The sequence below is a fragment of the Gorilla gorilla genome, chromosome 17 (assembly GCF_029281585.2).
Source record: "Gorilla gorilla gorilla isolate KB3781 chromosome 17, NHGRI_mGorGor1-v2.1_pri, whole genome shotgun sequence".
Lineage (NCBI taxonomy): Eukaryota > Metazoa > Chordata > Mammalia > Primates > Hominidae > Gorilla > Gorilla gorilla.
Window position 1 is genome coordinate 60,623,140 of NC_073241.2, and position 12,196 is coordinate 60,635,335.

At 36.3% G+C, this 12,196-nt stretch overlaps 1 protein-coding gene and 1 long non-coding RNA gene across 2 annotated transcripts in view; one reads left to right on the top strand and one right to left on the bottom strand.

The window, feature by feature from the left end:
- The window catches only part of LOC109024015 (uncharacterized), a 52,267-nt gene that overhangs the window by 39,811 nt on the left and 260 nt on the right, over positions 1 to 12,196 (bottom strand). The gene's annotated exons all lie outside the window — the stretch shown is intronic.
- Positions 1 to 12,196, top strand: part of DSG4 (desmoglein 4) — a 31,072-nt gene that overhangs the window by 4,052 nt on the left and 14,824 nt on the right. Inside the window, exons 5-9 of the mRNA XM_004059283.4 lie at positions 1,473 to 1,639; positions 1,895 to 2,029; positions 2,975 to 3,160; positions 10,072 to 10,343; positions 11,682 to 11,821. Of these exons, the coding sequence (XP_004059331.2) occupies positions 1,473 to 1,639; positions 1,895 to 2,029; positions 2,975 to 3,160; positions 10,072 to 10,343; positions 11,682 to 11,821 (900 nt within the window). The remainder of the gene's footprint in view (positions 1 to 1,472; positions 1,640 to 1,894; positions 2,030 to 2,974; positions 3,161 to 10,071; positions 10,344 to 11,681; positions 11,822 to 12,196) is intronic.

Consider the following 12,196-nt stretch of genomic DNA (forward strand, 5'->3'; position numbering starts at 1 on the left):
TCATATCTAAAATGATAAAATAAAATATCTTCTTACTTGCGGAAGGTCCCTACAGGGATTTAGCAGGTGCTTAGCACCTTGCTTAAAGATTGTTACTGGGCTCATGAACCACTAAATCCAAGCGAGCAAACTGAGGAATAAACCAGGAATGTTTAAGGAGGCTCTGTTCTGGTCTCTTACTCAAAATGTTTGGCTGACCCACACCAGGTAGAGCGTGATGGTGGAAGCACATGCAATTGTACCCATCAGATCAATCACTAAGGGTAATCATTGATCTTCACAGACTACATAGCAAACTACATTCTATTCTCTCATTTTCTTTCATTTCTTTCCATTCCACTTAATTCCATTTCCAGTTCTAATACCCTCTGTCTTTCCTTTATATTAGTTATCCTGAACATCTTTCCTTCCTACTCTTATGCTTTTCTTATACGGCTACTTTCCTATCTCTCCTCTCCCTTTGCCTTCTGACCTTGATTTTACATACAGCACATGAATATCAGTTTGTTCCCCAAACCCCTGATGTCCCTTTCCCTTTCAAATCTATGCCTGCCCATATACCTCTAAACAAATTTGGGGGGAAATAATAGGAAAAATAAATTTCAGGAAAAAAGGCAGATAAACACAAAATTTTTTTTTGAACTAGGATAGTCCTCCCATAGAGAGGCAAAGAGATTTTGCCTAGGAGAGCCAACACAAAGAGAGACTCCGAAGTCCATCTTTGCTTCCTCATCAACACACCTCAAAACAACACTGGTGAAGGAAGAAAAGGTGAAACCCACAACCAAGTCTCCCTGCCTAGGAAGCAAAAGAACATCAGGGATCTGACAATTCTGAAAAATCTGTCCTGTAGATTGACATCCTTGGGGATTTGCCTAAGATACCTGTTCTTTCTACCTATGAGTAATTAGGAACTTCTTATATTGCTATGGACAAGTCTTCTTTTCAATAATTATAAATTTGTGACTGTTTGGTAAAATGCTATCTTCCAATGCAACCAAGAGTAATTATCTGCTTTCTGGAAAAGTGGCAATTAAGAATATAGGTGTTCAATACATAATTATAATGTTGCATTTAATTAAACTATAATCTTCCTTAATTAAGCATTTTTAAATGATTTCACAAGACCATGGCAAAAAATAAAACAGATAAAAATCTGTTTATTCAGCTATATGATAAAGAATCTATTGAACTTCTTTTTCGTACTTTAAAGAGAACTATGTTTAGCCACTAATTTAGCATTTAATCATTTAAGGAGTGCAAGTACTTTTAAAACAGTAAAGGGTTTTATAAAGCAAACCACATTTTTTTAATCACTGGTAGAGCTGAAAGTTATGGTACTATATTCCCATGGAAAACTCAAACAGAGAGAATTCAGGAGAAGGCCAACCACTCTGTCTTCTTATGCCTAATGATTTGCTGAATTTATTCTAAGAGTCCCAACCATTCTCCACCTCCATTTCTATTTCTAGATACATTGGTAGTAAAGTTATGTGCCACAGATGCAGATGAAGAAAATCATCTGAATTCTAAAATTGCCTACAAGATCGTCTCTCAGGAGCCGTCAGGTGCACCCATGTTCATTCTGAATAGGTACACTGGAGAAGTCTGCACCATGTCCAGTTTCTTGGACAGAGAGGTAAAGCCTTCTGTGAATGAACAAGAAATAAAAAATTCAATTTTGAAAAGACAAAGATAAAATGATCCATGTGTACCCTTACTCCAATATAAAGGAGGCAAGGAAAATAATCCATTTTTAATAAAAATTAAAAGCTCAATTATATAAATTTCATTGGATATGTAAATAAAAGAGTAGAGAAATAATGGCATTGAATGCATTGGATTCTATTCAAGACAAAACCTAAGTCTTACGTTCTTTTTCATCTTGATTAAGCAACACAGTATGTACAACCTGGTTGTGAGAGGCTCAGATCGGGATGGAGCTGCAGATGGACTGTCTTCTGAATGTGACTGTAGAATCAAGGTTTTAGACGTCAACGATAATTTCCCCACCTTAGAGAAAACTTCAGTAAGTTTGTATTCTTATCTTCCTTTTTCCAGAAGTGTCAATAATCAATTTGCTTTCATGCTGGCTCATGAGCCTGCTTCTGTCCTATGTGTGGACATACTCAACTTTGTTATAGAAACTTTGGAATTTCTTATGTATACTAATATACCTTCAAATTGTATGTTTGTCTTTGACTCACTACTCCAAACAAGCCTTCTCTGTGAAAGCAACGAACTATCTGTTCTGTATACTCTATTCACAGAAACACAGAAATCTGTTGATCTAACTCTGGGAATAACATAGCAACATTAATGTTTTTGTATATGCCTCATGATTTGCTGAATGAATTCTACTAGAGTCCCAGACAGTCTCAACTTCCATTTTCATCTCTAAGCATAAAGAAGCATAAAATCCAAACTAGCAGGGCCAAATCTGGCTTGCTGTCTGTTTCGGTTTTAAAAAAAAAAAAACAAAAAAAAAAAACAAAAACAAAACAAAAAAACGTGTTATTGGAGAGCATAGCTGTCCTCATGCCTTTACATATTGTCTATGGGGGCTTTGTGCTGCAACAGCAGAGGTGAGGGGTTGCAACACCAATTCTCTGGCCCACAATAGCTAATATATTTACTATTCAGCCCTTTACAGAAAAAAATCTGGTCCTCTACCTAAAAGAAAAGAATAAAGAAAATTAACAATAAGCAAAAATAAATAAATAAATAAATAAATAAAAGAGAAAGGAACAAAGTGCTAATTTGACCTTGATTTTACACACAGCACATGAATGTCAGTTTTATTATCTTATAATCATTTTATTCTTATTCTCCTGATTGGACTATGGGCATTTAATAATGGTGCAAAAATCATCGACATAGTTTGTTGTTAGTATTTTAAATAATAATAATGTGTTTTAAGTACGTTTCTTCTTTTGAAAATTCATTGACTACAAAATTGATCCTTGCATTTTAGTACTCAGCCAGTATTGAAGAGAATTGTTTAAGTTCGGAACTGATACGATTACAAGCAATTGATCTTGATGAAGAAGGCACTGATAATTGGTTGGCTCAATATTTAATTCTCTCTGGAAATGATGGGAATTGGTTCGATATTCAAACAGACCCACAAACCAATGAAGGCATTTTGAAAGTTGTCAAGGTACAGTATAAGGATCTGCAATATTTTCTTCCAAAATATTTTATTCCAAAGAAGTTTTAAATGACCTTAGAGACAGAATCTGCCTTCAAAAAAAGTACTTCATAACTTTGAATATTGTTTATATCAAGGGTCCTAAGTAACTGCTATGTCAGTCTGAGTCTCCTAGCTAGCAACACAAAACTTATTACCAAGAAAAATATGAAGACTGTTTTGTTCTGACAGTGTCCAATATCTAGTTGTGAAGATAAGGTAAGCATCCCCAAATTAGATGATATATGGGAGTTCACAGTGCAATAAATAATACAGATGTCATGATATAAAACATAATTAATTGCCAAGGGAGTGGAATATGAAATAATGAAAGAGATAAGAAATGGTGAGATCCTTCTGAGCTAGATTTGTCTGAAAAGATTTCATGCAGGAAATAAGGCTTAAGCAAGATGTTACAGCTAAGATTGCTAATGTGGGTAATAAAATAAACAAACACAGAGTGAGAAAACATGAAGCAAGTTCAGGGCATGGTGAGCAACCCCGTGGGGCTGTAGTGGGGCATCAAGTAAGGAAGTAATCAGAAGTCAGATCAGAGAAGTGAAGCTGAAATCGATCTGCTGAGAACCTTGCATACTGAAATACCGGCTTTGATTTTTTTCTATAGATTAATTTTTCTTTAATTACTTGCTTTTAATTCACAGACAATGATAAAACTGAAAAATTTATAATTAGAAACGAATAAAACCACAAACCAATAAGATTCAGATTAACATTACTGTAATGAGGGAAATTGTTATTTTTTAACAAAGGAAATTGCTGCTAACAACATAAACAACACTTATAGCCAGGAAAATATGTATTAAGACATATATGTACACACATATTTTTAGCTTACTACACAGTCTGATTGTGGAATTTACAGTGTGATTATTCAGTTCTGTTACTATTTTTCTCTATTCAAGCACATAAGGCTGTTTTTGTGTTACCATAAAGTAATAGCTGAGACTGGGTAATTTATAAAGAAAAGAGGTTCAGTTGAATCACCATTTTGCAGGCCATACAGGAAGCAAAGTGCCAACATGTCCTTCCAGTGAGGGCCTCAGGAATCTTACAATCATTGTGGAAGGCAAAGGGGGAGCCAGTGCATCACACGACAAGGGCAGTAGCAGAAGAGAGAAGGGAGAGGTCCTAGACTCCTGTAAACAACCAGATCTCGCAAAAACTCATTTATCACCAAGGCTATGGTGCTAAACCATTCGTGAGGGATCTGCCCAATCACCCCTCACCAGGCCCCACCTCCAACTTTGGAAATCACATTTAAAGATGAGATTTGTGGGTGACAGACATCCAAACCATATCATCAAGTTACTGTGAAGTTTTTTCAGATAGCATATTAGGAAGCCATTTAGCCTTCTGGAAGCAAACATATCGTTTATTCATTGGGTCTTTCGCTTTTCTTTCTCAAGTATCTGAGCAATTTTAGTATTACTACTTTACCACCAAAGCACAACCATACACACTGAAATCATATGGTATATTAACTTAAGAGCTGGCCACCAAAATTATGAAAAATATTTATATATAAGATTGTCATCCAAATGAATACACACAATTTTATAATTTCTTAAGTGAACACAAGGACTCAAAGAGTATATCATGGACTTTCTGTTTGGAAAACATTGCTTTGGGCCAGAGGTCAGCAAACTATGATCCAGAGGTCCTCACCTGTCCTGTTTCATAAATAGTTTTATTGGAATACAACCACATACATTCATTTACGTATTTTCTGTGGCTGTTTCCACACTCAAGTGGCTGATATGAATACTTGAGATAGAAACTCTGTATGATATGACCCCTAAAACCTAGAACATTTACTATCTGGCCCTTAACCAAAAGTTTTTCAATTCCTACTTATAGACCAAGGAAAGCTGTGGGATATTTTCTAAAATAACAATAACACCGGCCTGGCAAAGTGGCTCACATCTGTAATCCCAGCACTTTGGGAGGCCAAGGCGGGCAGATCACCTGAGGTCGGGAGTTTGAGACCAGCCTGACCAACATGGAGAAACCCCATCTCTACTAAAAATACAAAATTAGCCAGGTGTGGTGACACATGCCTGTAATCCCAGCTACTCGGGAGGCTGAGGCAGGAGAATCGCTTGAACCTGGGAGGCGGAGGTTGCAGTGAGCTGAGATTGTGCCATTGCACTCCAGCCTCGGCAACAAGAGTGAAACTTAACAACATGAGTTCAACTCTGAAAAGACCACAGTTATAAAAATTATTATGATATTAATTAAGTTCTGAGGTACTAAGCATCTGATCTAAGGCAATGGCAGTAAAAATGGAAAAAAAAAAAAGGAATAGGTATAGGAGACATTGCCAAATACAATACAAAGAGGAATAGAGGAACAAGAGGTCACCTCCCACCATATCAAATTCTGAATATTTAGTCAAGTTTTTCTTCCAGGGATCAGAATTTGTTAAACCTTGCATCCTGGTTAAAAATCAAGAGCTAGACATAACATGCAATTCTTACCTATGTTCTTACCATCTTAGTGACTAACTTTGTACATTATCTCATAATATGTAACTGTTCTTTGCTTTTGTTCTGTCTCCCAACCTACTAAAATAATAGAAGAATTTTGTGCATAAAGAACCTGATCTAAATATCTTTCTACCCCCATCACCTGGTCCAGTGTCCGAAAGATAGTAGAGACTCACAAAATTTGAGAATAGTATTGATGATACTATTTACCTGAAACTAATGGCATAGATATCATCCAAACAGAAGTCACTGGACTTGATTGCATCATTCGTAACTTCTGCATACAATTATAAATATGAAAAAAATTAACAATGCAGGCAATGTACTATCTGACTCATGTAATGTGCCTTCTGTGATAACAACTTTTTTATAGATATACTTAATTGCTAAAAAAAAAAAGCTATTGAAATATCAATTTCATGAAAAATTTGTCAAGGTAATTTGGATGCTGTATATACAAAGCCCTATCTATTTTTTTCTGAATGATAACTTTCCAAATCTCTTAAAAAGAGTAAGAAAAAATGTGCTTAAAAATACCAAAGTAATAGAGAAAGGCTAATTAAAATGAAATTTTAAACCTTGATGTTTGTGTTACTACCTAGCCAAAAGAACTATTTTAGAGAACATACGCGTAATTTTCCCATGTTTGACATTTTCAACAGCTGGTGGTCAGCCTCTCATTCCAGATACATTTGGAATGAGGTTACTAATGTCCTCTTACACCTTCTCCATTTTCATTCAGGATACCCCTTAACCTTGAGGAGACTGGACTTTTGACTAAGCTTTATATAACCCTTCTCTTAGTCTGAGGAAATTACAAAGACTCAATTCAAAGGATTTAAGGTGGCTCGTGCCTGTAATCCCAGCACTTTGGGAGGCCAAGGCGGGAGGGTCACTTGAGTCCAGGAGTTCGAGACCAGCCTGGACAACGGGGTGAAACCAAGTCTCTACCGAAAGATAGGTGTGGGGCGGTCACCTGTAATTCCAGTTACTTGGGAGGACTGAGGCATGAAAATCACTTGAACGCGGACTGGGGAGGCAGAAGAAAAATAAGGATTTGTTGAGAATTGCTATGTGTTAAGGACATGAAGGCAAATAAGATATGGTCCCTGTTCTCAAGGAATTTACAGTTTAACAAGAGAAAGATCTCAGAAAAATGAAAGTCTCTCTGTCAATAACAGCCTCTCCTTGGTATTTATTGATAAGTGTATATGAAAACACAAGCAATAAAAAAAGTGTGTGTGTATATATATATACATATTTGACTTCAACACTGAGAAAAAAGCAAAGCAAAATGCTACCCAATTGGAATTCTAACAAAAAAATTGATTATCTATTTTTATAATAATTCTAACATTTATTAAGCAATTACTAAACACCAACTATTCTGTTATAAGGTGTATCCAGAAGGTTCACATATATTATCTCATTTAATCCTCACAACTCTCGGAAGAAAATAGGGTCATTGCTTTTTTTTTTTTTTTTTTTTTTTTTTTTTTGAGACACACTCTGTCACTCAGGCTGGAGTGCAGTGGTGTGATCATTGCAACTCCTCCTCCCAAGTTCAAGCAATTTCACGCATCAACCTCCAGAGTAGCTGGGATTACAGGCATGCGCCACCACACCTGGCTAATGTTTGTATTTTCAGTAGAGACGGGGTTTCACCATTGCTGGCCAGGCTGGTCTCAAACTCCTGACCTCAAGTGATCTGCCCACCTCAGCTTCGCACAGTGCTGGGATTACATGTGTGAGCCACCGCACCCAGCCAGTAATTCCATTTTTAGAGAAAGTGAAACAAAATTGAAGAAGACAAATAGCTAGTCTCAATTTACCCAGGTGGTGAATGGCAAAGACAAGAACCAACTGGAACTTTCTGGTCCCAAAGTCATATTTAACTGCCACCTTCGTGTCTCACTGCGTAATTGGGGGCCAGTAAAACCGATTTTAGGAAAGAACTAGCATGCCGAGACTTTTCTTCCAAGTCTGTGTACCACCATAAACTCCTTCCCAGCTGTGTGTGCCCTGCTTCTCTCTTCCAGACACATTTGTACCAGAAAATGAGCCTTCCTGGAAACAGAACATACACACTCAGGCAGATATTTGACCATTTCCCCAGTCCCCTGCTGTTGAAAAACTGCTATCACATTCTCTTTTGGATGGAGACTTCTAACTTTCTCCCTTTTTCATACTTAATTCTAAAATGAATCAGTGTCCCCACTAGAATTAGCAGTGTCATATTAGATTAGAACAAAAAAATTGGATGTGAGAATCTAAGCTTAGCTTCTATACTACAATTTACAGCAGCCAAAAGCCTGCCAGAAGCCAAATACATTTCTGGATGTGTTATCTTCATCCTGAGCCCTTCCAGAGCCTCACTCCAGGTCACTGCAGGTCAAACCCCCAGCCACTCTAACACACGCCTGTGTACCTTGTTAAGTGGTTATTCCTCATTTGTTCCCTAAACTGCAAAGACTGAGTTTCCCCAGCCTCTCCCTTTACTTTATGAAGAGACTCCAGAGTAAACCATTGTTTCCATTGCTCTTTACAATCCTTGACCTCTGGACACAATCAGAAAATCCTGACTAAAGGGCCCCACTTGCAAAGAATGAGTAAACAATTTTATGCCTTTCCTCTATTTGGCTTTCCTCCAAGAGGAAAGGTTGACCCCAGAACAATTTCCTGTTCCTAGATTATGTGAAGATCTTTAATTATACAACTTTAGACACATGTTGGTATATTTTCATCACACTCTGTTCAATGGGGAGAGAACTATTAATATTCTTACAAGCAAAAGTGCATTTGTGTATATACATAAGAAAACCACAAGAGATTTCTCTATCAGAATAGAGGTTATCAGGCCGGGCACAGGGGCTCATGCCTGTAATCCCAGCTCTTTGAGAGGCCAAGGCAGGTGGATCACCCAAGGTCAGGAGTTCAAGACCAGCCTGGCCAACAGGCAAAACCCCCGTCTCTACTAAAAATGCAAAAATTAGCCCGGTGTGGTGGCGCATGCCTATAGTCCCAGCTACTTGGGAGGCTGAGGCAGGAGAATTGCTTGAACCCAGGAGGCAGAGGTTGCAATGAGCTGAGATTGTGCCACTGCACTCCAGCCTGAGCAACAGAATGAGACCCTGTCTCAAAAAAAAAAAAAAAAAAAATTGAGGTTCTCGATTTTTCATTTATTTGAAGATAGCATGGAATTCTATTAAATAAAAAAATGATTTGTAGAAGAAAGATCTCTTCCAATTGAAAAGTGATTTTTGAGTACATAATTTATATTCAGTTCTGTGCTAAGTATCATGTGGGGTGGTCTATTACGTGGACCAGTGGACTAGGTATTATGTGGATCTGTAAACAGATGTGCAAAAGGAATCAAAATCTCAAACCTCAAGGGTTTTGGCTGAAATTCAAGCACGGCATGCTGAGCCATCTCCAAAGAAGAACCCAAGTAAATTTCTGTGAATGTTTTTCTTATCAGCTCTTCTAAAAAGATGTAACTCTAAAACCTAAGGAAACATTCATGATGTCAGGGAGTTTCCCTGAGAAGCAGAGATTTACCTCAGAGTTCTGCTGATGGCAAGCCTTGCTGATATCTTGACTTCTGCTGTTGGAAATGCATTGCAAGTGATGCTTAGCTTCCAGAACCCTTCTAAGCAGACATTGTTCAGCAATTCTTTCTTTGCAACTACTTTTTCATTGTGACTTTTCATGTCACCACATCAATCATTCTGGATCAAAAGATTCTATTTTTTATCCAGAATACCCATTTCAAAGGTGACTTTTCTCTGGGCATGGCATTTACTTATTTGAATATGCCCCATAAAGGAGTCTTCCTGTCCACCAGACCCGGCGACTATAATCATCATAAATTCTTTATAAGTTGTGTACATCATTAAAAAAATTACGTGTTCAGTGACATCATATATATTAGCACCTTTATTCTGCTGATTATACTTTCAAAAGATTCTCAGATGTGAGTTCTATAAAGGAAATCTGGGTACTATTTATTTATTCATTCAAAAGTGTGAACAGTTTTTATTTTACTCTAAAGCTTTTTTCATAAACACCTCATTTGGAAAATAATCGTTTTTCATTTCAGCGTTTTTGTATAAAAAGTCCAAAACTCCAAAATTTTATTCCAATTTAAAATCACAGGCTTAAATAATCTACATAGCTGATTATGCTAAAAGATAAACAGGAAAACATATCTAAGATACCTAATGCAGTAATAAGTAAAATTTTTTTCAATTCAAAATCTAAACAGTGTATCTCCTGGACCTTATTCTATTGTGTGGTTTGCTTTACCATGGCTTCTTACTTTATCGAAAGAGAGTTCTTTGCTGTTTCAGAGTTTTTTATTTTCTTTCATTTCAGATGCTGGATTATGAACAAGCACCTAATATTCAGCTTAGTATCGGAGTTAAAAACCAAGCTGATTTTCACTACTCCGTTGCTTCTCAATTCCAAATGCACCCAACCCCTGTGAGAATTAAAGTTGTTAATGTGAGAGAAGGACCTGCATTTCATCCAAGTACTATGGCTTTTAGTGTGCGGGAAGGAATAAAAGGAAGTTCCTTATTGAATTATGTGCTTGGCACATATACAGCCTTAGATTTGGACACAGGAAACCCTGCAACAGATGTCAGGTACTGCAAATATTTTCTTCATGTTCTATGGTTCTATCCAGTGTTAATTCATGTAGCATGTGCTAATATATGTTGGTTGTAATACTTTTGGAGGGCTTTTTTTGCTTTTATTATTCCTTTGATTTAAAAGACTATTAGACCATTTGAAATCTTAGAATTTTAAGTGTTTTAGAGGCTTCAATAATGTAAGGGCTCCAACTAGTTATAAAAGTAATTGTGTCCAGTGAGTAATTGTAAGATCAAAGAGCCTCCTAAATTACTCCATAAGTCTTTTTGATCTTTTGTGGCCAGTTTGTTCTACCCTGGACCGGGGCCGATTAAGCCATATTGTGGGCAATAAGACACCATAAAAGTTGAGTCACTGCTTGTTTTCTTAAACCTGTGTTACTATGACTTAGAGACTAATTTCAATCCTCTGCTTAATCTAAGAGAAAAAACACAATCACAGAAGCTAAAAACAGTGTTTTAGAAAATTGATAGGCATAGGGAGAGTCAGAAGAGGAGAAATAAAAAGATAGTATTGGGGCACTAGGTACCTAGATTATATCTGAATTAGAACAGTGTAAAATATTCTGGAAATAACCACGGTGAAGTACACAGGTCTTCTCTATATCCTGCCCTTCTCTATCTCCTTTTCTTCTTCCCAATATTCTTAGAGTAAACAAAGTCTACTGACTTATAAGTTACTTTGACGTTCACAGTTTTAGTTATTAAATCAGTTAAGAAATTGACAGACTCAAAAAAACCTGTGAAGTCTGCCAGGATGAGTGGAGGTAAAAGCAGTTCAGATAAAGGAACTGAAGACTTGAAATTATGCCTGGTAGAGACCAGATCTTCTTCCAGTGAGGTCAAGCACTTTAAATCTATCATCTGTAACAAGATCCAGATAGACACACTGAACAGAGGATACCACAAGCCCCCAACAGGCTATCAGTGAGGTGCTCTGAAATCAACATAGCTGAAAAGCCACAAAAAAATCCTAAGTATACCACATACAAAAATAAATAAGCAATATGTGTTTCTGAAAATGAATAAAGGATGTTTTATATTGCTATGATTTAATAAATAGAGCTGAAATAAACTCATACATTTTATTAACAATTATCCTAGGAGCCAGAAAAGTAAAAATGATGAAATTTTAAAACTTGCAGACCTGTACATTAATGTATATATCATTGAATTTTTATTGATATATATATACTTTTTATAAACCAAGGCAATCATCACTATAAAACATAAAAACACAATATTAAAGTTTGCCACATTGTAGCTGTTACATGATTTAAAAGTACTAACTTTCATAAAAGCATGATAACGAACTTTTTTATTTAAAAACAGATATATCATAGGGCATGATGCAGGCAGCTGGTTAAAAATTGATTCAAGAACTGGTGAGATACAATTTTCTAGAGAATTTGATAAGAAGTCAAAATATATTATCAATGGGATATACACAGCAGAGATCCTGGCTATAGATGGTAAGAAAATTTATTTTCAGTATTTTAAGAAAACTAGTACTATTATATTAAATATTATGTTATTCTAATGCTGATATTTGAGTGACTCAGACATTTTTAATGGTGTATGCAAGACTTATGGAAAGCCCTAAACACCTTAAATCAAGAATTGAAGTCAATTAAAATCATAATTTACACTTAAGCCATAGTTTATTTCATCTACTTCCAAAACTGAGTTGTATATGGCTTACAGCATAAAAGTTAAAATATAATTCATCTTCTGATTATGACTTTGTCTCTTGAGTATGGCTAATCTCACTTTCAGGGTATGTTGGGAATGTTTACTTAAAGTAAGGGCTACATGCTCTACAAAGTTCATTTGGGGATCACCTTGTG